Raw genomic sequence first — 26,134 nt, forward strand, 5'->3', positions numbered from 1 at the left:
TGTTTAGAAATCCTTTACCTCAGAATACTTATCTGTTTTATATAATATTAGGATCAATAAGTGTTTTTTTTTTGTTTTATTATTGTCTGTAATGTGTTCAACAAAAGCAAATAAAATTCAAGTATAAAAAGACTTCTACCTAAAAAAAAAAGAAAATCTTAAAAATTAAAATTTAATTATTTTATAAATATATCATTTATTTATCTCTAAATATTGATGAGAAAGATATTAGAATATTAATTAGAGAGGATAAAAATAATATAAAAGTATTTAATTCGGATTTACCTTGTTTTAAGTTTTAAATTTATCTTTTTCCAAAGATAGTGAGGAAGAAGCAACCATCATATTCCGAAGAACTAGAAATTTCATACCCGACCCGCAAATCGAATACCCGATCCACGAAGAAAAGCACACAAGGTGACAAGTGACGTCGGGAGTCGGAACGTTGGAAGTCCCGTCGCAGAAGGATCAGATGGTGATCGTCGTCCACGAAATGATGTCATTAGTTACTCCTCGTGACCGGTGAATTCGATTCTACGGTCCAACCAGCGGGGCCCGTTGATTATTTATGACGTGGCATCTTTTGAGATGGTCAAGTATTTCCATTATACAGTAGATTCAACACCCGATCCGTCAGGTTTAAAAAGACAAAATAGACCCTAACAAATTGGCTTATCGCCGTAAAGCTCTATAGCGCCGGTCCTGTGTTCGGCAGTTCAGCACCACCACCACCGCCACCGGAGATCGCTTGGAGTTCGCAAATGGGCATCGACGGCCACGGCGGCGGAAGAGGAGGAAGCGGTTCGCGGTGGCTAGAGATCGCCGAGAGGCTTCTCGGTGCTCGGGACCTCGTCGGTAGCAAGCGGTTCGCGGAGCGCGCCATGGAGGCGGAGCCCCTCCTCGACGGCGTCGATCAGGTCCTCGCCGTCGCCGACGTTCTCCTGGCCGGCCAGCGCCGCATCAACAACCACGTCGACTGGTACGCCGTCCTCCAGCTCCTGCCCCCCTCTGCCTCCTCCGATGGCTCCGATGCCGCGGACATCAGGCGTCAGTACCGCCGCCTTGCTCTCCTTCTCCACCACGACCGCAACAGGTCTCCTGGCGCCGAAGCCGCGTTCAGACTCGTAGCTGACGCCTTCGCCGTCCTCTCCAACCCTGACAAGAAGAGCCTCTTCGACGCCGAGATTCGCATTGCTGCCGCCGCCGCCGCAGCCGCCTCCAAGCCTTCCCCCTCTCCGTCCCCAGTCACCGCTGAACCCTTCTGGACGAAATGCCCCACCTGCTGCAATGTGCACATGTTCGCCGGGGAGTACCTGAACCTCGCCCTTCGCTGCTCCACTTGCCGCCAGCCGTTTCTCGCCACCGAGTTATCTTCCCCGCCCCCTGTCGTCCCTGGGACCGACATGTACTACTGCTCCTGGGGTTTCTTCCCTCTGGGGTTCCCTGGAGGTCCGTGCTTCTACGGCGGTGGTGGCATTGCTCCTTCAGATCTTGGTAGCGAATGGAAACCGTTCTACCCGATGTTTCCCAACTGGGGTAACAACACCAACCCGCAGCCGCCCCATCAGCAGCCGGGAGCATCCATGCATCCGCCGGACCGGCACCGGGATTGGCAGAACAATGGGAAGAAGGAAAATATTAATGAACCACAGTGGGCGATGCCAGCCATGAACAAGAAGACTATGGCAGAGAAGAAGGTCGAGGTAGGCCTAAAGAAGAGACCTTTGGGTGGTAGGAACAGTGGAAAGGGGACGGGAAGCAGTGGGATAAGTATCTCTGGTCCTGTGGCACGGTTAGGAAGTGGAATGAAGCCTATCAATCTTGAAGCAGTAGACGTAAAAGAAGCAGAAGAGGAGGAAGAGGTTGTTAGAGGAATCAATATCAACGAAGAATACAAGAGCTTAGATGGCGTCCATGAAGATTCTAATGACTCATTGAGCTTTCATATAGATGTGGATGCTACTAATGACATTCTGGGCAATCTGCACAACCTTCCATTCCTAAAGGAAGATGATATTCCGTTGCGGATGCCATAGTGTTGTAATTGTTGTTACATGAGAAGGATGAAGAAAGTATTGTGCAGCAATTAACATATCAATGTGGGTTTAGCACTGTTGTAGTGGAGACTGATCCTTAACTATCTTTCAGACTGTATGTTTTGCTATTATGTAATTTCCTTCTCTCATGTTACCGGATCATGATGGTAGTTTTGCGATACTTTTTAACTTGTATGGATTTCTCATGTAAGTCTTGAAATCAGGCTTTACTGCTTAGCTGGGCCAGAGAATTTAATTATCCATGATGTTTCAGCACTGAGGAGGCTCCATGTAAGAGATCCAGCTCATGTTGACAACCTCAGCTGGTAACCAGTGTAATGAGAAGGGGAATCAATGTGAGTATCATTTATGGTCCAATCACTATCTAAAAGTTTGTGTTTGGAAATCTATGTTTTCTTCTTGATGACCATAGTGGTTCCTTATAACTGTCTGTCGACTCATAGCTTTGTAGCTAACACATTTGACATACTGATTACTGGTATACATTGTTTTGTTTGGGCATAAACACCACTTCATCAAGATGGAAATTGTTATGAAGGTTAGTACTCTATCCTATTACCAGGTAAGTTTCGGGTTATGATCAACTGAATGTCTTCTATTGTTGCTTCGACAGTGAATTTGATTCCAAGTGTTTTCTGTTCTTCCTTGTGCTTGGATCATAGTAGGTACTTGGGAAGCATTCTTGAATATACTCTGTGCTTAATTGTCAATTTTCTGACATTATCAAAATTGGCTTTTAGGAGGCCTCCTGCCAATATACACTGGAATCATTGTAAGTTATCGCCAAAACTTCTGCACAATTTGGATGCACCAGCTCATATAGAGATGAAGATGATGCATCTCATGGAGCTATTTCTAGCATATTTATAGTAGACTAGGGGACTAACTTTACAGATTTGAACAGAAGGCTTTATGAAAATTTCTGGTCAGGATCATGAAACATAATAAGTAAATCATGTGCTTCTTGTTGTTAATTTTATGCAGTTCAACTTATCATGTTTGCCGGTGTAGACATGTATTGACTAGCTTTTAGAAACAAGGCTCTGCTCCAACTCCCCGTTTATGATATTGCCTTATTTAATGAGTCTATCATGAAAGAAAAAGAGGGAAAAAAAAGTGAAGATAGATATGTGGAAGTTTTAGCTTATGGTTTAGTATTTCTTTGGTCTTATATGATCGATACAGTATTTTTAGTTTTTAAAGAAGGATATTATTCTATAGACAATTAAATTCATGTAAAGCTTTATCTTTAGAAATTTAGACAATAAATCTGGATTCAAATAAATGATTATGGTTTACATTATAGTCTCTAAGATAATTAGTGGAATAATTAATTGAGAAAGCAGTGGTAATATTGGTCCTGCAACTTTTGGTTACACTGACTTGAAATTTAGTGTGACTAGATGCATGAGCAGCAAACTTTTCAAGATCCCAAGATCCATAATGAGAGATTCATGGTCTGAATGGTTGTGCAAAGGGAGATGTAAAATGGTAGCTTACATGGATATTACTTGCCCAATTTTAATCATATGGATGAGCCTTCTTTTCCTCAAAAAATTGGAATCTTTTAGAGATCTGATGGATTCAATTGCATACTTTCTGAAGGCACTCTTTACATCTCCCTTTGCACCACCATTTCTGAAGACACTCTTTCTAAGATGGTAGCTTGCATGGATCTTACTTGCTCAATTTTAATCATATAGATGAGCCTTCTTTTCCTCAAAAATCTGGAATCTTATAGAGATCTGATGGATTCAATTGCATACCTTCTGAAGATACTCTTTTGCTGCATATCATAGTGAAAGGAATTTTGATACAGCAAGCATTACTTCTTGGGGTATTTACTTTGTTCCTTCAGATTTTGGACTGTCAGGAAGAAGTTTACTTGAGTATTCATTGTAGTTTTTTACCTAGTTCCTAATACTGCATATTGTAAAGTATAGAATCAGTCTCTACTACTACTAATTGTCAGAAATCAAAGAGGCAGAGCCTCCATCATACAAACAGTACTGCTCTCTGTTCTTGTCCCCAACCCTGTCATCCACAACACCATCTTCCTTTCTAACTTGCAGCTTCAGAGGAATGCATTGAGTATATATTCTCCAACTTCTCTATCTTCTTGAATCTTAGATTGGACATTAAGAGATTTAAGTTGTAATTATGATAAATCCGTTGCAATCAATGCAGATACATGCTGGTGACTTGAAGCATATCATTAGCGTTTACTGTCACTATATATTAGCCAAAGTGATCTGTTTAATTACCCTTAGTTTCGAGCTTATAAAGTGGAGGCATAAGATCTTTTGGTATTTAACGGTGTCACTAGACAAAGCTTTGTCCATGTGGAACCGGCGGGTCCACGTGGGGCCATCTCTTACCCCACCGCTCTGCGTGGACCCACTGTTTTGTGACCCATCTTTCCGTAAAATATACAAGCTCGGGTTCGGATCTAGATCCGTCTCCCACCCGTGCGGACTTACCCGTTAGGTTATTTTATGTGGTGGACTTTTCGTGCTCCAGCGATCGGCCGAGTCGAAGTCGAGGCGAGGCGAGGCGAGAAGAAGCGCGAACAGCGAGATCTGTGGTTCGCAGAGGGAGGAAGCGAAGGCGAAGGTGAGACTCTAGGGTTTCGTCGATCGTTCGAACGTTATGTTGCATCATCTGCTTTTGCAACCTCAGATCGATTTGATTTCATAACAATCGACAATAGGATGCTTCTTTTCGTGGGATCGCTTATTTTTGTGATTTCTTTTGATCCGTTTTCTAGATGCATCGTTATACATATATGATGTTTTGATCTGCGTGAAATCCCCATGTTCTGCCGCTCGCACCTCGATATCGGTGGTGATCTGTTGATCTAGCCGTAAATGTGATGGAATTAGGTCGCCCCTGCCGATCCCAGCCTAGATCGGCTGGATTGTTAGGGGATCAAACTGACTGGTGTGCCTGTAACGAGTACTACTAGTTGTTGAATACTACTGGATTAGTGTCAGATACTTTGTTCAAGTAATTTGTGGTAACAGCTAATCCAATGTTTGTTGGGCATTTTACATATTGAAGGGTAAATCTTTTTATATGGACCATATTGTTTACTATTGCATGGAGAATAACATTGTTGTGAATATATATCTACTAACACATTTCATCTTATCGCTTGATTTAGATATCCATATCATGTAATACTAATATCCCATGTCGGTATCTCCATGGTTGCTCATCCATGTGGGTATTTGTCTATGTTCTTCATCCTATGTAAAGATCTACAAGCAGCAAAGTTTGGAAAGCAAGATAATGTCTTCAAATAGGGAATACTAGAACTTATGATGAACTTATTTTTTGTGTTAAGCAGTGTATTCATATTGATCATTGTATTTAGAACAGAAGTGCTGGTTAATCAAAACTAAAAAACCTTTTTTTGACTGTATTTTATGCTTAATTTTCTTTTATTATATGTATTATGTTTAATTCTAGCAAGTTAAGTGAATGACTGGGTGATTGTTATGAAACATAAGAAACCATTCTAAACCTCGGGATCAAAATGTTATCTTTAGGAGCAGTAGACCTTAGGCATGAAGTGGAACTTTGGTTCCAAGGAATACCGCACAAGGGCAATTGTGGATCGCATTCTTGAAAACCTCATGAATGATACCTTGATTGAAAAATTATGTTGTGGAAAGCTAGGCGCCTAACGATTGAGGGTGTGTCAGTGAGATGAAGCTAATGCAGCTGATAATATTTTTTATTGCTCAAAGTAAATTACAGATGGCTGCCTGTTGCACTCCTTATAAAATAATTTGACTCTCAGTAGAATTTCCATATATCAAATCTATGGGTAATGTAGCAATGTAGCTAAAATTCCCTTTTACCTTCTCCAGGCATGTTCAGATTTAGTTCTTCAACAAAATCAAATTTAGATTATAATAGTTGCACCTTCTTGGTTTTTTCAGCCGACACCGTTTGGGTTAACCGAGGTAGAGCCACACAGGGGACTGTGGTCATTCTAGAAGTCTTTCCAATCACTGCTTAACCTAACAAATGCAGGATTAAAGATTGTCTTATTTCACTAAACCTGGCACATATACCGAAAAGGAAGGAAGAGGTTATAAACTTGACTCAAGTAGCACAATAACAAAAACCACTAAACATAGTGGACCAAAAAAATTATCAATTTGGTCTCAGTTATGGGCCTTGCTTCTTGTTGAACCAGATTTGGGTGGAATATACTCTGGATATTGTAATCAGCATTCATAAGGCTAATTGTAATTTAATCTCGTTAAATTCTTCATGAAATTGGTCCAACATTTTTATGCAGATTTCAACTTAGAAACATGGGTTTGCATGAGATCAATAGTGCCCTGAGGAATAGACATACATTTTCACAAAAAAATTGTCCAAGACGAATTTTTTTAGATGTCTCTTCCCAATAATCGTGATGGAGAAAGTGCCAATTCAAATGGAATGGATTCAAAATGATGTTACTGCATGGATCGGGGTTATAAATCCTCCTATTTTCATCTATTAAACAGTATTTAAGTACTTGAAGTACTTGGAAAGTCTGTTGAAAATTGTCAAGTAGCAAATATTTCTTTAACAAGATCTGACCAAGCTATCTAATTCACATTAAGGGAACTGCAAAAAAGATCAGAAAAAGTAGCATGATGTTGCATCGGTCATCACATCGATGGAAAAAATGCTATATCTGCTTGATTTTAAACCAAGCATCCTTTCTGGAGATGCAGATGGGAACAAAGCAACTTTTGTGGATTTATGTTCAAATCTTTTGATTTTGGTCTCAGTGGCAGACTAATAAAGTCAATGCATATGATTGTGGTCAAAACTTGTTTATTGTGTCATAACTTTCTCTAATTTTGTTCACCGAAGAAAAAAATAATTTGATGTTCATATCATGCTTACCAACTGGGTATAGATTTGACTTTTGTGTTTGCTTTTTCTTGCAGATGATCGACGATCAAGACTTGGGATTCTTTGCTAATTTTCTTGGCATATTTATCTTCATTTTGGTAATTGCTTATCATTATGTGATGGCAGACCCAAAGTACGAAGGTAACTAATGCTTGAGATAGTGGCGTTGTGCGCAGGAAATATGACTTTTATGGATCATGCCTGAATGAGTCTTCATGGTTTCTATTGCTACTCGGGTATATAGAAGAACTTTTATGCTAGAAACTTGTAAGAACTATACAATTGCTTCACAAATGAGGAACTTTCAGCTTTGAGCTTCATCATTGCCCCTTTTGATGAATATATAGCATGACCCGAAATAATTGATCAATTTGCTCGATTGATTTAGGCAAATCTTTCTTCACCTATTATTGCTCCATGTGCTTCATGATCTACAACACCAAACCATTCTACTGGTGCAGGACTCGTTGGACAAGGTACCAATTAAGCCTGGTTTGTTGACACCAATCCGATCACTTAGCATACCCATGGTTTTTGTCTATCTGGTGGTAATACATGATCATGCATGCATCTTTCTTTATATTGATTAGGTTACAGCACTAAGTTTCAAAATAAGAATCAGCATTTGATGGCCTGTTTTTGAGCATCATTTATTCATTCTTCTTTTAAGGCCACTTATCCAAGATTTCTTGCTGATTGATTGTGGAGGCCAAGAACATTAGCTTTCATCGCATTATTGTCTAATTACCCATATAGAAGGACATTACTGGTAGAATAGGAATCTTATCGCTACGGAGAAAAGCCGAGTAACTCAAACAAAAGTAGATAGATAGTAATGCCATGAATCCTCGTACCATTTTATACACGGATACATTCATCTGTACGTACAGACACAAAGTCAGCTTAAAGGATAGCGCAATGTAGAAGACGAAGAGGAGACTTCTTCCGCTCCTCCCTCCCGACAGATTTCAAATTATTTAAATCCCTATCACGCGCACCAACCTCCCCAATTCAGACCCTTCAGTTCGTTCCATCCATATATAATCACTGCCACAAGACATACTCCTTCCCCTCCAACACACAACCACTCCGCATCCCTTCCCTTCCCTTCCGCTCCCTCTCACTCTGTCCTCTTCTTTCCTCTCGTCTCTTTTCTTCTCTTCATCTTGTTTTAGAAGCTCCACCACTGGTGAACTGCCACGCCCGCGTCCCTCAGCTTCCCGTAGAGGGCGAGGCACTGCCAGTAAGCCCGCTGCCCGCCCCTCGTCGCCCTCTTCTTCACCTTCTCCCTCATCTCGTCGTCCTCCCACGACTGGTGATCGCACTCCAGGAAGAGCTCGTCCACCAGCCCGATCGCCCCCTCCGCCATCGCCTCCTCCACAGCCGTCGCCTCCGCCTTCACCACCACGTACTCCTCCTCCTTCACGTTCCTTTCAAGCCACTCCGCCAGCGATGCCGTCGCCCCCTTCTCCGCCTTCACCGCCTCATCTTCGTCGTCTTTCATCTCCAGTCGGATGACGTCGAAGGCCCGGCCCTTTCTTGGGTAGTTCCGCTTGAACCAGGCCTCACCGCTGCCCGCCTCCCCCGCCGCTACCATTTCCACGAATACCCGCCGTGGGTACCCATCCAGCTCGTCCCCCGTAAGCTCCGGCAAGTATCTCGCCCTTCGCTGCCGCCCATGTTGCCCCGGTCTCGGCGGCTCCAACAGCGCATCTTCCAGCCCTCTCAGCGCTTTCTTCTTCGCCTCCGGCAGCGATAGCAGCCGCCGCATTTTCAGCCCTTCACCACTCGCGGAGGACTTCCTCATCGCCACCATGGTGGCGGAACCAATCCAGCCGACGTAAGCCATGCGGTAGTTCGCCGGCGGGATGAAGGAATCCGATGAATCAGGGCTCAATCTGACAGCCGCGACGCCGCCGATCTTGAGGATCCGATCGATTTGTTCGAAATCGCCCGTAGAGGCTCCGAAGACAAAGTCAGCGGAGCCGTCCGGAACCTCGATCCCTCGATCGCCAGCGGTCGGATCGTTGAGAAGGATGGCGTTGTCCTCGGGGCGAAGCAGGCCACGGCGCCTCAGATCGCCGAGGAGACTAGGGAGGAAGGTAGCGTCGCTGTCGAGGGCCCGCTGGCCTACCGCGACCCCACCAACGTCGCCGAGGCGGAGGATGGCGGCTCGGAGCCAGGTGAAGGAGAAGACGGCGGCGGCAAGAAGCACCGATCGGGCGACCAGGCGGAGAAGGCGGGGCTCCGGCAGGCGGATCACGAGGCGGTCGCCTCCGATTTCGATGGCGCCGCCGAGTTCGAGGCGTCGGATACCGTTCGGCTTCTTCATCGGAGACCTTTCCGTCTTGAGGGTTACGGGATTCCACTTCCCGAGAAATGGGCTGCAAGGAGCTAGAGAGAGGAGAGAGAGAGAGAGAGAGAGAGAGAGAAGGGCAGGGGTGGGTTAGCGGGTGCAGAAGCGGGCAGCGGTGTGGTTACCACCCACAAGAGCAACACGCGTGCTTTGAGAACGGAGGCAGAGGAGCAATAGGTTCTTGGAGCGTAGCGATTCCATCATGCGTTTGTGCCGTTCAAACAGATGGACGGTGGAGATGCCAGCGATCAGCTCAACGTCTCGGCCTCCCCGGTGGACCGAACCCAGAAGGTAATGTTTCCAACCCAAAACCCTTCGAATCTTAAGAATTGCTCATGCAAGTAATTGGGAGCTTCCGAGGGGTAGAGAGAATGCAGAACGATGGAAGAGGGCGGAGATAGAGTGGTATGAGAGATGCATGCGTTCTTAAATATAGTGGAACGAAGATAATATATTAGTTTCGTTGGTATAATATATTATTTTTAGAAGATTGTTGTTATGTACATATAAGAACAGTATGGTTTTGGGAGATTATTTTTAGAAGGGTTTAAGGATCGTTTGTTACGGTAAGCCTGTTAAGACAGGTTGGACAGTAACAAATTAATAGCGTCTAATGCGTGTCTAATTCGCTAATCTTATGAGATCGGGTGACAACTAATCAGTAAAAATTATATATAAATAATATTAGTTCTTTTATCATATATATATATATATATTAACTTTTTAGAAGGTAAGTTTCGTAATGACTTTTTACCTTTTCGAAATATTAGTTGAAATAATATCATAAAACATAGTTAACAAACATCGACAGTTGTTTATATATCTTAATAATATCTTAGCTCATCAATGTAAGATTGCTACATTGATGAGCCAATCTCAATGGACTTTATGCATGTTCGATTTGGGCTCTCTTGGCTTAATAAGGTTCAATGTCGGGTAGGGCCTAACCTAAGAAAGCCCAACCAAATACTGAATTGGAGTCGTCCAGCCACTTGATGGGAATTAATCTACGAGGATACTGAATCCTAATGGCAGTGGACAAGAGGGTTTATTTCTGAAATTTATAGAAAAAATGGACTATAGATTTGTGAACGTTAAGTTCATGTTATATTATTATTCTTTTAACTTACGCTAATGTAATTGCTAAAATGCCTTTAATGAGTTATTGTGATTATTAATTTCTTTTAGAATTGATGCTTTAAAAAACACTTCAAAAAATGATGAAGAGAATGGATAGATATGTTGCTCGGTGTTACGCGCTATATCGGATTTGAAGTTTACAGTTTTGTTCTTTGTGAGTTTCAAAAAGCATAACCTAGAGAAGTTATGAATTATTGATTCTCATATTTCTTAACCAATGTAGGATTAAATGATCTTATAAGTTAGAATAGTATATCTTTTAACAGTATATATAATAAATAAATTATTTGGAAACAATTGCATACAGTTGGGTGTCTGTCAAATTCGATATCAGTAAAGATGGTGGCAAACAATTGCATACAGTTCACATGTTCAAAATCTAACTTCATATAAATAACTCGTATAAATCATAAAAGTATTTTAAAGTTCGATGGAGAATTTGTTTATATTTGTTTAGGCTTAGGGATGAGACCAATTTTCCAGGTTGCGCCAGAAAACCTATACGATTCCTAGGGACAGTCTACCCGACTGTTCTACCTGCCAGGAGACTGGCAATGGGGGCGGTCTTCGGGGACCCATGCCTTGGGTAGTCCTATCAATACGCAGGGGTCTTGGTAGGAAAAGCACGTTCGTCACTTCTGAGCAATAATTATTCCACGTCTTAAATTTCACTCCTCAAACGTAACTATTAGAGAAGTAACGTGGGTGACACGTGCGGAGACGTGTTCGTGTAAGACTTCCCGGGGAAAATTATGTTTTAGATAAAAATGATAAATAAAACCAACCCCTGCGATGATGAGCAAATTTAGGAGGGCATAGAGTCGTGAAAGACATTAATTCTCTCCCCATTAAACTTTACTAGGGCAAGATGGAGGCCGATGCCACCTCGTCCACCGCTCCGGCGAGGCTGAGGCGCCCCCGCGTGCCGGCCACGGACGAGGACCAGTTCCGCGTGAAGCGGCGGGCCCTTGAGGTGGTACTCGAGAACTGCAAGAGAGCGCTGGAATTGTTGGAGAACGCAGCCCCTGATTGCGATCCCAACGACGAGGGCGAAGCACGGGAGGCGGCGGTAGCGGCTGGTGAGGTGGAGGGATCGCCACCGCGATCTCAATCTGCAGCAGATCCCGATGCCAATGCCTATGCCTATGCCGATGACGATGAGGTACGGGTGGGACCTGTTCGGATTCTTACTGACTTTTGATTGGATCCCGTTTATAAATCATAGTTGTTGAGATGGACGATCGAATAGGGGAATGCTGCTGTAATCTTAGCTGTTTAGATTGTAAATTTTGCACAATGATGGCGAAATTTCTTTTTCATTTTGTGTTGAATGTCTAATCACTTCTTTTTGTATATAGGAATGATGTCAGTTTATTGTTCGTCATCGTGCTTGCACTTACTGCTGCAGTGGGTTACCGTTCGTTAGATTTGTGTGTCCACTGACGAATATAAAGTTGGGATTCATACAAAATAACACTGGAGAATTTGGAGCTTGTCGATCAAAGTTCATAAGTTTTAGGCGACTTTGCGAATTTAACTGACTTGTTACGAGGGAAACGTGCACAAGCATGTTCATCTTCTTTGTATATGGCCAATCTATTAATTTTGAAATGGGATCATTTGTATAGTCCTGTCGAAGGCATTACTTGAACTTTAAAAGCCAAGAGCACAAAATCAGCTTTTAATCTTCTGTGGTTCTTTGTTGATGCTTGCTCTGCAACTTGGGATGTTACATAAACATTAGATATCTTTTTTTTCCCAAGAGAAAAACATGAGATATCTTAGACCATTTTGTTCTTTACATGTCCTCGATGCTCATATATAATGGTGACAGAATGATGTCACAATCTGTTTACTTATAGAGGTAGACTTTTTTATATAATATAATTTGATCCACAAAAGCTTGTGTTATCTAGTTAGTTTTATTTTAGATGGGTATTTGTATATCAGTTTGATGCCATGTTTGCATTATTACATGCCTACACATCATTGATCCCTTATTTTGTTGGTTAATTTGATAAATTCAACTCTTCGGTGGTTTGCAAAATCACCCACCATGAAAAGTTACATGATTCCCTTTTCTGATGCCGAATAAATGATAATAAGGTGTTACAAACGTTAAATGTGTGCCGTTTATCTAATATATGCAGAAACAACTATGCAACTATGACAAGACAACTTTGTAATTTGATGATTTGTTAGTATGTGCTTTGCAGGTGCCAGTTTGTAGTACATTGTATCTTTATGTGATATTCTGTTCCATGCCAATTTGTTGTGTTAACAATTTTTTGGCAGTAATCAATGTACAGTTGGGAAAAATAAAAATAAATTCCCACGGGTATGGTGAATGTCTAAGTATTGACTCATCTTTCATACCATATGGTTGATGCAAGTTATGTGCTCTTATAGTGATAGTGTTCTTTATTGTTTCATCATTTTTGTCTATGAAAAAGCATGCTGGGATGAATCCATCACCCTATTTTGCCAAAGTGCAAGAACATGAATTTGTGAGATACCACTAAAGGAACTTTATTGATTACTGTCACTGATAAAAAATATTGTTACTGCATCAAAGTTTGAATATGAACTTCTAAGGATTCTGAAGGATTATGGCCTTTGTAGTGATTTATTGCTGTCCATGATACCATAATGTTGCTGTTATTTTAAGTGGCATTGGCAATTGAGAGCATGTAGAATGTTCTTAACATGTCACCGTCTGGTGAACAATTGATGTGGCTGTTTTCATTTACTCTTGCAGCTTTTGACTGCCAAGTGCAATCTGATAGCTTTATTTTTATAGTGATTTGATGAGTGTAATTTTGGTAGTTTGTCTTTTGTCTTGCAGCTATGTGCACTTCTCAAGTTGAAAGTTGAATCACCAGACTTCCTTGAAAAGCTTGGAAGCATCCAGACATCTATTTGCAATAATGTTCATGGTGAGCTATCTTGTATTGATCTGTGCTTTCAGTGAATTTCTAGCTTATAAGTTTCTACATCTGGCATCCTGAAAGATTCCTCTCCTAAGGGAACAAAATTTATTTTGTACATGCCAGTACCTATGAATGATGCCAAAAGATATCTTCTCTTTATAGCAGATGATGATTCATCTTGGGATGTGATTACCGCCGCAGACTTGCGGGAAGATAGGCCTGTTGATGGAGGGAACGACTCAGACCAAGATGATTATGTTCTTGTCAGGCAAGAGGACATTGTGGATGGCATAGCATCCTTCATGGCTGCCTACCTACTAGCACTAAAGCAAACTAAAGTATGTAGATTGCCATCTTATAAAAGACTGTCCCCTGCGTATTTGCTTTGCAATATTTGTCTTTTTTTTTTCTCTGTTTGTACATCTTCGTGTTATGAAAAAAGCATGATTTTAAGATCATGTGTGGAAACTTTTTGTATATAATTACTTAGCTAAAACTTCTTATGAATGCATATACAGTTGCGTAAATTGGAAATGTTGTGGCCATGGTTAGTCTAATTTGTTCATTGTGGATGCTTTACTCTTTCTTGATTTTGTCAAAGTAATTGTCTTAACTCTTTGCCTGTTTATTCATTGCTAGGATTTTATTTTGCAGGAATTAACTCCAAATCAGCTTCAGGATGGTGAGCTATTTGAAATGTGCATTTCTCTCTGTATGGACTACAAGAGGGTAATCAACCATTGCTTATGATGCTTGTTGTCTCTTCTTGTGGATCTTTAGCCCTATGCAAAACATTTTCTGGAAAGAAGAAGAAGAGCAAGCTTCAGAAGGCATGGGATGGAAGCAAAGTCATTTACAATGTTGCTTCTTGGGGTGCAACTGCTATTGGGTAGGTGGCTTCTTTTTTGCAACTATTTGAAGGTTCGAGTCACTGCTTTAATAACACTTACTATATGAGTAGTTTCTTAGTAACCTTGCTTTGAAACCATAAATTCCATAGTTTGAATAGACGTGCTCTTTTACCTGGAAAGCTGGTATCAGTTGCATTTGCCTCTCTGCCCATTGTAAATGGTTCACAAACATATGTTCCTAGCTCTGTGGGGTAAAAGCATATGCTCTCATTGGTCTTTTTAGATCATAATATTGCAAAGAAAAATTTTGAAATATAGCATAGAATCATTTTGTCCAGGACAGCTGTATATTATTATTAAGCGAATCTTTCCTTTTTCTTGGAAAAATAATTATCCATTGGTATTGGTGTTAGTGGTTATCTTTGGGAAATCAGCTGATGTCTTGCTCCATTCTGTCTGTTGATTGTTTCAGCTTTTTGGTGCTTATTTCCAAATATTAACTTCTATTTTCTAAAAGCTTGAAGCTTACCTATTTTGATGTGTGCTCGTAGGAGAATACACTTTCTATGAGTAGTTGTTCGGAGAAAATTATAGGTGGTGTGGGTAGTTTCTATTTGGCTATAGCTAAAGCATCCACACCATTCATGTAAAAGTTTTTGGAAGATGAGTCTGACTGCCTCATTTAGTGCAACCCATTTAGGAGATGGGTGCGACTGAAATGTGGAGGTATGTGGCATTCTTAAAACACCACCTCAATTTTCTGGGTGAGATGGGTGGGACTGAAATGTGAATGTATGTGTCAGTATCAAACCACTACCTTAATTCTCTATAAGCAGCTTCATATAGAATTCTTTTTCTCTGATATATTGTCTTATTAAAATGTTGACATTTAAGAAGCTTTGTAGGAGAGGGTGGCCTTATTATGCAAATTGTTTTAAGTTATCACCATGTTTTTCCTTTTTCAACGTAGTTAAACACAAATTACTCTATTTGGTAATTTGTTGCAACCTTTGGTGGAGTTCACTTGTATTAATAATGTACTGCATTTTCTTTTATGAACAAAGTCACATTAACATTTTCTCTTGGCTTTATGCTAATTGCTAATTGTTTCTATTCACCATTCAGGATATACCAGAATCCAGCAATAATCAGGGCAGCATCTGTAGCCTTCTGGTCCTCTTGTCGCGTTATATCAAAGTTGTTTTGATGACTCTACCTGAATGATGTGCCATTGGAAGAACATAAAAGAGTAGGCTTTTTTGTGGGCATCAAACAAGCTAAAAATTCTTAATACTGTGTGATTAGTGACTTGAAAGAAGATCTCCTCCTGCAAGAAGGGAGGCCATTTCTCCAGATTTATGACATTGTAAATATGGATATAAACTAGTTGTCTATTCACATTGCCGCTCAATGTACATATTTCCCTTGATTGATCATCAAGATTAGCAACTTGCATTACAATCATCTTACACTTCCATGTCACCTCTCTGTTCTACTCATCTTCATCTTGCCTAGTTTTCTACCCACCCGAGCCCACACGGATGAGTGCGTTGTGGGCTTCGACGATGACGAAGACATCTCCTCCAACGCCCTGTGCAACCCATCCATGTCCCGTCGGAGTGCGGAGTGCTTGGCTTTCATGTTCTCCAACTCAAAACTAAGTTTATTGACCTCCTCCGCTGCCACCGAACCCTCCTGCGAGCACTGGGTACGTGGATCTCTCTGGAGGAGGAGCCGCTGCTTCGTAGGAATCATGGGATGTGCTCCTTCGATCCAGGAGCCAGCAATGGAGTCGGTCATCGTGACCTGCTTCGAGAAGAGCAGTTGGATGGCGAATCGGATCGGAAGGCGCTCGTTCTTCACAGCGTGCGCGCAGGCGTCGACGGAGAGCTTCCGGCAGTCCATCACCTGGCAAAGCCGCATGCGTTCGTGGGCGGCGAGCGCTGGATGAACCTGCTTCATGATCGGGTTCGATGGCATGAGATGTCTGATTCAAGAACAGCCATCAGAGTTCGAGCTATTACCTTGAGGTATGAATCAACTGCTCTGTAGAGATCATCGTCACGGGTCCTCGCTGATTCCGGCAATGCTCGAGCCAACACCTTGAACTTGGCCAGCGGCAGGTTCCTGTCCGTTGACACTTCTGCTAGGTAACCATCCAGGAGCTCGGCCACCTTCGCCTTCGAGCTGGTCCGGATGGGACCGGAGCAAACTCCATATCCATGCTTCTCTGAGACTGACATCTCTGTTCTCTCTTGATCCACAAAATGCTCCACTAATCTTTGCATCAGATCGATATCGTACAACGCGTCGCTCTCGCGATCGGAAGAAAGGAGCAGGTCAGGCAGGTTGGCCTGCTCCAGCTGCATTCCGACGCGCTTCTCCAGCTCCATGATCGCTGCAGGTTCCACCTGCAGCGTTTTCGCCGTTCGAAGAAGCTGGAGCAGAAAGGTACAAGGGACGCAATTCTTGGTAGCAGGAATCATGGCGACTAGGCTCTCGACAATGAGCCGTCGATCTCGACTTTGAGCATTTGGATTGCCATCAGCAACAGTTGTTGCTCTTTTGCAGAGGTCAGGGAGGCAAGTTGAAGCGTAGTTCATGATCGCTGCGCCGATCAAGTCCGACCTCATGCCTTTAAGTTCCATGGCGGTCACGACCTTCGCAAAGTGATCAGCTCTCAGTGTCGATACGTCTTCGAACCACCAGTGTATGGGAGCTTGCCGAAGATCGCTTCTTGGGCTTCTCTCCTCAGAGCTGCTGCTCCACGTTGAGCTGCTTCTCTTCATCTCCTTCGGCCTGGCACAAGCTTTCCATGCGATGGACTCGCTGCACCGCCGCACTATCTGCAGGTTCTCAGCCCATGGAGACAGGCTCTCGCAGCTCTTGAGGACCGCAACCGCGTTCTTCCAGGACGAGAACACCACGTAGCTGAGGAAAGCTTCTGTCTTCACCGCCAAGTTCCCCTCCTGCAGGTCCTCCGTCATGTCCAAGTACTCCGACGCGCACCGTAGGCCGGCGATGTTCGAAGGCGTCAGATCGATGGCGAAGCCGTAGCAGAACTTTGCAGCCAGCGTGAACGCGTCAGGGCCACCGGGGATGTCATCAAGCTCGATCATTCTCAACTCCGAGCCTCCTGAAGAATCCTCTATGATCCCTTTCACCGTTCCGCTCCTCGAGACCATAGGATTCTTGAAATGAAAACAAGAAGCACAGTGCAAGTCAAGATCTTGAGGATCAACAAAACAGTAGGTTTGTGTGAAGCATCACAAACCTGATGCAGATGGAAATTGGTGCCTCCCACCCTAATAAGCAGATCGCTGGGGTTGTCATCGGTGACATACCTGAAGCTGCAATACATTAGCTTTCCTGCCATCACGGAAAACAGTATGCTTATGAGGTAGGAATACATACCAGGAGTTATCTATTAGAAAGAATCCATCCATCTTGAGATCATCAACCTCGTCGCAGTCGAAGGATTCTTCATAGGAAGCTCTGTCTTCACTGCATGACTCAACTTTGGGATCCCACATTGTAAATGTGCAAAGGAATTGCACCAGTATAGGAAAAATGGAACTAGAGAGAATCTAGTTTGATTAAAGGACATGAAGCACTTGCAGCTGTTTGTGATAGGAAATGAGTTCCAAGCAATCTGGTATTCATCTTAGTAGCTGTGAGATGCAGTTGATGAAACTGTAGAGCAACTAAACACAAGGATCACATGCTGTGGAGGCAAACGCAGTTATGATGCTGGGGAGGAAGAAGACATGGGAGCAGATGCAGAGGAAGAGTGAGGAAGACAGAATTAATTGTAGATTTCTGGGTCCATATTAATATAAGGGAATTAGGAAACAATCACATGGGCTGTAGCTGTAGGGTCGTCATATCTCATGACCTCACAGGCTGCAGGATCATGGGATGCTTCTGATCCCTCTCTTCTTGCACTTAATGTTTCACTTGTTGTATTTGTTTGGAGGAAGGCTTGATGATATATATGCTGTCATCCACTGTAGGATCATTGTTTGTTTCTGCTGCAGACCAGTCTCTTTCTCATGCTATATCCAGTCTGCAACCAATCATTTGCTGGCATATATGGTGAATGAACAAGGTATTTCTTCTCTCTCTTCCCTCCATCTATCTCACACTTGATCCATAATGCAAGAGCACAACACCCTTGGATACCGATTGATCAAGGGATCTGCCATGAATGGTGGCACTGTGAGAAGGGTGCAGCCCAGCCCATGCATTGCAACTTGGTCAGACAGAGATGCTCTGCCCAAAGGATGGCGACTCATGTTTCCTCCAAGTGGGCACCGTCATCCCCACCAAAGCATGGGCTGCAAATAATGGGAGAAAGCTTCTCCCTTGTCCCCTGTTCAGTCGATATACTGCCAAGTTTGATTGGTTTGCAGACACATTCCCCTTGTGTGGATCAACGGTTCAATCTCACTCGACATACGGTAAGTACCCTCAGTCCCTGTCTAAGATTCCAGTAATGGCCTTCGAACAAAGAAACAGAATTCATCATCTGGAAAGAGGAAGAGCATTACAGTAAGAGAGATCAATGTGATTTCTCTTTCAACTTTGGCGAGGATCAGAGAATCCAACCATGAGATGGGCTCCAAGTTCAAGAGACAGCTATTTTACTGCTGCTCAAATCTTTGACAGCTAAAAACAAGATGGATATGCAAGTCTACTGATCCGACACTAAATTATTGACTCTGATCTTGACCTGAAGCAGCAGCTGCTAGTCATCTCACGTGTTATACATGGAAAATTAGGATTGACCTACTCATCGGGAAGAGCATCGAGCAAGTTTGCTCTGTTTCGGGTTCTTACCACGACTCTGTGATCTCATGCATTTACACTACTTTTTCTCTTCTTGTCTATGGAGTACCTCATTCTGTGATCTCAAATACATTACACTACATGTCATGCAAAATGGAATCCGAGCCACTGACACCAATGAGCTGCTGCAACGAGACCTAAAAGCAATGGAGTAATGAAGCGTGGTCTGACACCATGCGGTTCATGAGCCTTACACTCCATGTGATCCAGCTGAAACGAAGTAAACTGGAACAAGAGGGAAGGAGGGTTGACTTTCTAGGAACAAGTGCAGCATGCTCACTTATCACATGATCCCTGGTTATCAATCAGGGATAGCTTTCCACCATTTCTAACAGTTCCAGATGTTGTGTGTTCTTAACGCAGTTGAAGAACAAGAAAGAAGTAGTAGAAAAGTCGAAACAGAGGTGAGGTATTATTATTCCATGAGGAGGATGAAGAAGAGAGCATCTTTTTTTGGCAGTTTCAGATTTCAGTGTGCTGCTTTGACCTTGCTATTGTAACTCATGTGGATTCTTGAAGCAAGCAATCGTGCTAAAGGAAGGATCTGGACGACGATCTTGGAGTGTGCACACATCTCTTAAACCACCTTCTGATCAAAATGCCAGTAATTTATGAGTTGCCTGCCACAGAATTAGATGTGGAGGGTTTGACCTTTTGCCCATGTGTGTGTGAAGAGCATCAACAAAGGGAACTTGGAATTAGGCTTTCCAGCATTGAAGGCAAGAGGACGTACGTACACACTCATCTGTTTCTTGCTCGCATGACGAATCCGCTGAGCTCTCACCACAGTAGCTCTTGCGTCTTATTGCATCTTCTACCCAATCACCGTTTGAAGCTGAGCGGATTAGCCACACTTGCAATGACCTTCACGTTCTTGAGCTGCTTCCGTGGATGGCTTCTGCAGCTTGTATCTCCTCGTCTCGCCCAGGACTCGCGCGGTCCAGTTGGAGAAGAAGGCCTCGTCGTGTCCCAACTGCTGGTTCTTGAGGAAGGAGAAGCACGAGGTGGTGAGGCCGGGAGGGCATGGCTCGCCGTGGGGGTCGTTCCATGCGCCCTGGTGCCGCATTCCGGACCAGTCGGCCAACCAGCGGTACACGTACTGGCCAACTCCCGCGAGCTCCAGCCACCCCTTGGGGAAGAACTCCATGACGCTGCTGTTCTTGTCCATGAAGAACATGTTGGTCAGCTGGGCTCCGTGTGGCGACGCCAGGATGTCTGTTCCGCTCATCAGCTTCACCTGGATCGATCAAGACAATGATAGCTGAAGCTGTTCTCTAGTTAACGCGATAACCGGAAGATGCGAGAGAACAGATGCCAACCTGATCGCAAAAGTTTAGATTGTTTGGGTGGGCAATCTTGAGCCTGCAACCTTCCACCTTCGTGCATTCCCTCCGAAAGATGTGGATCACGGCGTCGTCATCCTTGAACGACCTCGCACCCACCCTCAGTAGCAGCGTGAGCCTTATGGCCTTGAGACCATCTTCTTCCATGGTGATGTTACAGTAAGCTCGAGCATTGCACCTCAGCAAGTCGTAGAGCTTCTCCTTCCTCTCCCTGCCCATGGCTCCTTGGTTATGGCGGAACACCACCGCCTGCTCGAAGCAGCTCGGTCCCTCGTCGCTCTTGCGGAACTGCTCGATCTCCATGCTCGGACCGAAGGTGGCCTCCATCAAGGTCCGAATCCACGGGCTCTTTAGGTTTCTTCTTATCTCCCCTTGCTGGTACAGCACCCACCTGGCCGGCATGACGCAGGCCTTCCTCTCGTGCCATGCTACGAAGGGCGCCAACGCTGATATCCCATGGAATATGTTATCGTAGCTGTAGAAGGTGTCCGACACGAAGGTCGGCCCTGAAAGCAGCTTGGCGTTCGGCGGAAGAGCTTCCGCTGGTGCCAAAGCATACGAATTCATGGTGCCGTTGGAAGCGCTACCACCACCCAAGCACAGCAGCTTGCCGTCCATCTCCTTCGATGGGAAGTAGACGTATTCAGCCTCGCCTTTCTCCTTGGTGTCATTTACGGAGCTCATGAACCAAGTGTTGCCTACCATGGCGGTCTCGGCGAATCGAAGGTCCTTGAGGGGGAGGAACGTGACATTGCCCCGTGGCTCCGCTGTCGACCTCTGCCTCAGCTCGAGCTCGCCGATTAGGTTATGAACATGGTGAGCCAGAAGTGGCCATGCGGAGTAGGAGGAGGGGAACGTGAAGGGAGCCGTCGATGTTCTGATCACAGTCTGGATCTGGAGAAGGGTGAGGAAGACGCAGAAGAGGGTGATGAGTAGGTTGATGTAGAATCTGTATGAGTGGTTACAGGAGCGAGGGAAGCTCCTTTGCTCGGAGAAAGATCTGCGGAGGACGTGATCATGAGATGAAGGAGAAGGCATCATGGACGAGCAGAGTTCTCCCCAAATACTAGAACGTACAGAATGGAGACCAAAGATGCAGATTTACCTCTCTCTATATATGGTGTGAGCAACGACGGATTCGGGGTTGACATCGCTCGTCTCTTTAAGATTCCGTCTTGGATTGTGTGGCCGCTGCTGACTTGTAATTACTGCGAGGACAAACGAAGCAAAGGCCACATTGAGATCCTTTGGAATCAAGCAGTCAACCAATGACTTGGAATCACGTCCAACTTCCACGAGCCCATCCCCATCCACGAGAGCTAACGGTGCAACATTAACCACATCTCCTCCAATGTGAGCCGCAATTTAAGTCAACCGGATCGGGGAATGGATTTTGACTTTTTCTAGAAAGGAGCACGACGATTCCTTGGAAAGGAAAAAGAGGCGAGGAGAAAGAAAGAAGTACAATGAACTCACTCACTTGCGGAATGAGCAACGTTGATCCAATGCATTCCTTCAATATTAACTGGTATTGTGTAGATATATTTGATTAAAATACTAAGTAAGATCAAGAGGGACAAACACAAGATTTGAATTCATGACTTACTTTTGATTGAGTCAAAAGAAAAGAAAAAGATTCTGTTTCTCGATATACAAGAAAAATAATTAAAAAAGGAAAAGGACTTAATATATTTATATGCAATGATATCTTTTTTTTTTTATACATGTTGAATTTTCTAGAGAAAAAAAATAAAATTCAAACATAACCTAAAGATAAGGAAAAATCTTGATGGAGTCTTCATCCTCAATTACCATCCAAAATAAAATTTAATTTTTTTGATATTATTGTTATTTTGGATCAATCAAAATTTGACACACAATGTCGAATCATCCTAACAATAGAAGCATGGTTGGTCGGGAGTTGAATCCATGTTTATGAGGTGTTAGAGTTTAAATTAACTTAGTGACAATGTGGAGCACACCCCAACATTAATTTTAAATATTATATTAAGAAAAATATGCTATGGCATTGACCTTAAAGGAATTCTATCTTAAAATATTAACATGTTCATCTCTTATTTATACAGATTAGGAGAAAGAATTTTCCTCGATTTCTCTCAAAAGAGTAGAGAGATTTCCTCGTATAGTTAAAGAAATCTTATCATATATTAGTAAGCACCATAATTATTTTGCTTTTAGAGTCTGCAAAGATATAATATTGGTTGGGTTTTGTTATAATACAGATTTTAGAGAATCATTGACTTGTACTTATATTTAAAACAGATCCAAATGGGATTTTAGATGTTTGAGAATGCAAATTAGATGTGTTGGCAAGCGTCATGGGATTCAAACAATCTTGATTGATAGTTTGAGTCTTGACACCTTCACTACAGGATTTCTCATATGTACAAGATAAAAGGCTTTGGCTCTGAATAATTAAGAACACATGAGGCCAAGCACTGAAGAGAGGGAACTAAGCAACCATAAGTGGTTGATGAACTACTACTTCTTGCTAGACTGTACATCAATTACCATGGAAGGAGATCAGGAAGACAAGGTGGTGTCCACTTCTCGAGTGTTTGTGAGTTGTTGAGTGGTGTGGCAAAATTGCACTAGAGTTGGTGTGGATGAAATGTGTATTAGGTAAATATGCATGACATGACAGTGCACTTTAGCAGGTCCAAAGGAGCATCTGAGACTTATGATTGGAAATGATGTGCAGGCACTACTGTAGCAGCAGAAGAAAACCTTGTGACTGATTAAAAGCTTCTGCTAATGGCCTTAATGTTGGATACAGCCTTGCTTCCTTCATTTATGTCTTGCTTGTCATTATCCAAGCTATAATGCAGGGCATAAAATGCAGTAAGGGAGTTACCACACTGCACAGAAAGTTCATTTCTGTCCTGTTGCGTAGTATGGTAGCTCTATCATATTTCCATTCCAGGGGAAGAAATAGGACAGATACATCAACTCACCAGTTTTGGTTTCCTGGATTGATACTTTTTTTTTCTGATGACACATATTCTGTATTTTGAGTTCATTTCTCAAGACTTTTTGTAGTCACCACTGATCCTCAAATGCATTTTTCTTCTAGTTATAAGATGAAAGGCATATACTGAGCTCCTCACAACTCTCAGCAACTTTTTTTCTATGGATTCTTCTGACCTTCCTATCTTCCACCACAAATAATATGAAATCACTAGAAACTATTTCTTCCAAACAATTTGGCTTTTGGCACAAAAAAATTCACACCGATGGCAACCACAACACATCATCTTGGTCTTATGTACAGGTCTCAGGATGAAATCCAAAGAAAGATCTTGTCACCAATACGATACCATGTGGGCTTTGGGTACAATGTACTCTAAAAGCGTTCCATCGCTGAGGAGGTAGCAGATGACGACGACGACGACGACGACGGCGACTCGGTTACCACCGCCTCCTTCTCCTTTGTTCCTTCCTTTATGGGTTCGGACTTCCCCCCTCCTTCTCCAAGAGCAAGGTCAAGGGGAGCTTCGACGGACGGGTAGACCCTCTTGCTCGACCCCTCCACGGCCGTCCCATCCGCTCGCCGCCTCACCGAGAACGTCCGCAGCAGGAATCCCCACCGCCCGCTCCACCCCCGTCGGTACCCCCCGCTCCCGCTTGCCACCCCGCGGACCCGTGGCTCCGCCACACTCGCCGCCCGCCGGAGCCCTGCTGCCGTGAAGATCTCCCTTCTTATGTCCTCCGGAAGCCGCAGCGTGTACCGGTCTACCTCCTCCCCCTCGTGCCCCGTGGAGTGCCACCTCCGGTACCCCACCGACGGCCGGCCCGCTTCCAGATCTCCTTCCTCCATCGCTCCGGACTCCTCCGCAGGCGTGGACTCGCAGGCGGCGGCCGCCGGCTCGGCGAGGTTGGCACGGCAAACAGGGCAGGTGACGTGGGTGTCGAGCCAGATATCGATGCAGTCGACGTGGAACACGTGAGAGCACCTGGGGAGCAACCGGAGGGTGTCTTCGTCGGCGAACTCGGAAAGGCACACAGCGCACTCCAGCGTATCGTTCCCTTTTTTGTGCTCCTTCGCCTCAGAATACGCCATGGTAGGGAACGAAGCGAGCACCTCCGGGTCGATTCCCCGCCGCACGGTGCGACGGGAGACCGCGCCGGACTCCACAACCCCGGAGGGTCGAGTCCCGCTGGAACTGCCGGATCTGCACTGCCGCAGGTAGACGGAGAAGAATCCAAGGAAGAAGAAGCCACAGATGAAGGCGATGATGAGGGCGGCGATAGTGGGGTCGATCTTGACGTTGTAGCCGCTGTAGGGCGTTTGAGAGGCCTGAGCGTCGACACAGCGGGGAGTGACGAGAACCAGAGTGAGCACTAAGAGCGGAAGCGACGCCGTCCCATGGGCGAGTGCTGGGGTCGGGCGGTGGTTTGCCGTCGCCATAGTTGGAATCAGGGAGGTGTTCGATCGGTGGCACCGATGGGGAGCGGCAATAATTATAAGATGCCGGTTTGCCGTGGACGTGAAGTTAGAGGGAGGGAAGTCAATGGTTGAACTTTGACTTTTAATGTAGATCGGCGAACGTATGCGCGCGGTCGTGATGAAAGCCCCACCTCTCACCGTGGACGCGAGTCAGCTATCAAACCAAGGCCCGAGTACAGGAAACACTTCCACCACCTTGCCTTCTATTTGGATTGCTTTGCTTGTTGCGGTGGGTTTTGCTGAACCCTGTTTGGACCGAGGTAACAGAGCGTTTTTGTCTTCGCATGCGGGGGCGGAGACGCAGAGGGAAGAGTCCTGTCGAGTGTGCCAACAAAACAGAGTATGTTTAACGCCACAGCGATCGAAAGATTTGACGGTGACTCGCAACTCCAACCTTCGCATTGATCAAGGAGAAAAATACGAGCCCAAAAATAGGTTTCCTTGCGATATGTACTCATTGACGAGCTTGACACACATTAAAGCATACGTTCCCCTTCCTTGTTGCTCTTTCGAGAGAGAGAGAGGGAGAGAGAGAGGTTTCATTTAATGCATAAGACAGAGGCTTATTTCCTTTATTGCTCTGTTTTAGCTTTCAGAAACTGCTGACATCCTCTGTAGTGTGTGAGAAGCCACAATGTTTTACTCTGTAATTGCAGACCACTTCTGTTGTCTTCCACTATAATTAACATAGCCAGATTGGAAAAGAAGGAGCTTTGTCCTTTACCATGGGCGAGCACCAGTTTCCGAGAAAGATGTTGAAGGCCTGCACTTGCCTTAATAATGGCTGGAGCATCAAATGTCAGTGCTCAAGATTATGATACAGTTGACACAGAGTAGTTCCCTGTTAATTTCTTCTGGATCAAAGAAGAGTGGCCACATTAATTTATGCTGCAAAATGTCTGCTCAAATCTGCAACGCAAAATAGCAGAAATGCTCGATCTGACTTTGTGATTGAATACTGCTTTCTTGTCAGGCAAAAATTTCTAACTATATGTTGACAGGATCATTATAAAACCAGTTTAGAGCTCATCTATGAAGGAGATTGTACACCTACTTGTTCTATACAAAACCAGTTTGGAATTTTCTACCTTTGTTGTCAGATTACAGACACTAAATAATGATAATAATGTGCACATGGTGGGACTGTGTAGATCAAGTCCCGTCGATTACATGCATCATGAGCCAGTGGAGCCATTTCTACTGTCAACTATGATAGAT

General features: G+C 43.9%; 7 protein-coding genes across 10 annotated transcripts; 3 read left to right on the forward strand and 4 right to left on the reverse strand.

Moving 5' to 3' along the window:
- The first annotated feature begins 710 nt into the window (after positions 1-710).
- On the forward strand, positions 711-2,188 carry LOC135629588 (uncharacterized). Its single transcript, XM_065137163.1, has one exon. It carries the CDS (start codon positions 762-764, stop codon positions 2,034-2,036), a length of 1,275 nt encoding a protein of 424 aa, XP_064993235.1. The 5' UTR covers positions 711-761; the 3' UTR covers positions 2,037-2,188.
- A 2,408-nt stretch (positions 2,189-4,596) lies between these two features.
- LOC135628126 (dolichyl-diphosphooligosaccharide--protein glycosyltransferase subunit 4A) lies at positions 4,597-7,300 on the forward strand. The gene is made up of 2 exons (XM_065134600.1): positions 4,597-4,670; positions 7,016-7,300. The coding sequence occupies exon 2, from the start codon at positions 7,016-7,018 to the stop codon at positions 7,127-7,129; it is 114 nt and encodes a 37-aa protein (XP_064990672.1). The 5' UTR covers positions 4,597-4,670; the 3' UTR covers positions 7,130-7,300.
- Positions 7,301-8,151: 851 nt separating this feature from the next.
- On the reverse strand, positions 8,152-9,312 carry LOC135629154 (uncharacterized). The gene has a single exon (XM_065136342.1). It carries the CDS (start codon positions 9,310-9,312, stop codon positions 8,152-8,154), a length of 1,161 nt encoding a protein of 386 aa, XP_064992414.1.
- A 176-nt stretch (positions 9,313-9,488) lies between these two features.
- Positions 9,489-15,721, forward strand: LOC103991650 (uncharacterized). Of its 4 annotated transcripts, none has more exons than XM_009411166.3 (7): positions 9,489-9,627; positions 11,339-11,638; positions 13,322-13,412; positions 13,569-13,744; positions 14,046-14,088; positions 14,187-14,295; positions 15,383-15,721. In XM_009411166.3, exons 1-7 carry the CDS (start codon positions 9,562-9,564, stop codon positions 15,462-15,464), a joined length of 867 nt encoding a protein of 288 aa, XP_009409441.2. In that variant the 5' UTR covers positions 9,489-9,561; the 3' UTR covers positions 15,465-15,721. The 4 variants fall into 4 exon arrangements, with proteins under 4 accessions (XP_009409441.2, XP_009409457.2, XP_064991097.1 ...); XM_009411182.3 differs by having other exon boundaries at positions 14,061-14,088; XM_065135025.1 differs by having other exon boundaries at positions 13,572-13,744.
- On the reverse strand, positions 15,668-18,117 carry LOC135628399 (root phototropism protein 3-like). Its single transcript, XM_065135024.1, has 4 exons — positions 17,672-18,117; positions 17,532-17,601; positions 16,282-17,448; positions 15,668-16,210 (listed from the first exon to the last, which is right to left on the reverse strand). Exons 1-4 carry the CDS (start codon positions 17,788-17,790, stop codon positions 15,737-15,739), a joined length of 1,830 nt encoding a protein of 609 aa, XP_064991096.1. The 5' UTR covers positions 17,791-18,117; the 3' UTR covers positions 15,668-15,736.
- A 1,680-nt stretch (positions 18,118-19,797) lies between these two features.
- Positions 19,798-21,515, reverse strand: LOC135628600 (uncharacterized). Its single transcript, XM_065135352.1, has 2 exons — positions 20,425-21,515; positions 19,798-20,342 (listed from the first exon to the last, which is right to left on the reverse strand). The coding sequence occupies exons 1-2, from the start codon at positions 21,487-21,489 to the stop codon at positions 19,950-19,952; spliced, it is 1,458 nt and encodes a 485-aa protein (XP_064991424.1). The 5' UTR covers positions 21,490-21,515; the 3' UTR covers positions 19,798-19,949.
- Positions 21,516-23,634: 2,119 nt separating this feature from the next.
- LOC135628904 (E3 ubiquitin-protein ligase ATL31-like) lies at positions 23,635-25,259 on the reverse strand. The gene has a single exon (XM_065135883.1). The coding sequence runs from the start codon at positions 24,875-24,877 to the stop codon at positions 23,813-23,815; it is 1,065 nt and encodes a 354-aa protein (XP_064991955.1). The 5' UTR covers positions 24,878-25,259; the 3' UTR covers positions 23,635-23,812.
- Positions 25,260-26,134: the final 875 nt, after the last annotated feature.

Source organism: Musa acuminata, chromosome BXJ3-1, assembly GCF_036884655.1.
Source record: "Musa acuminata AAA Group cultivar baxijiao chromosome BXJ3-1, Cavendish_Baxijiao_AAA, whole genome shotgun sequence".
Lineage (NCBI taxonomy): Eukaryota > Viridiplantae > Streptophyta > Magnoliopsida > Zingiberales > Musaceae > Musa > Musa acuminata.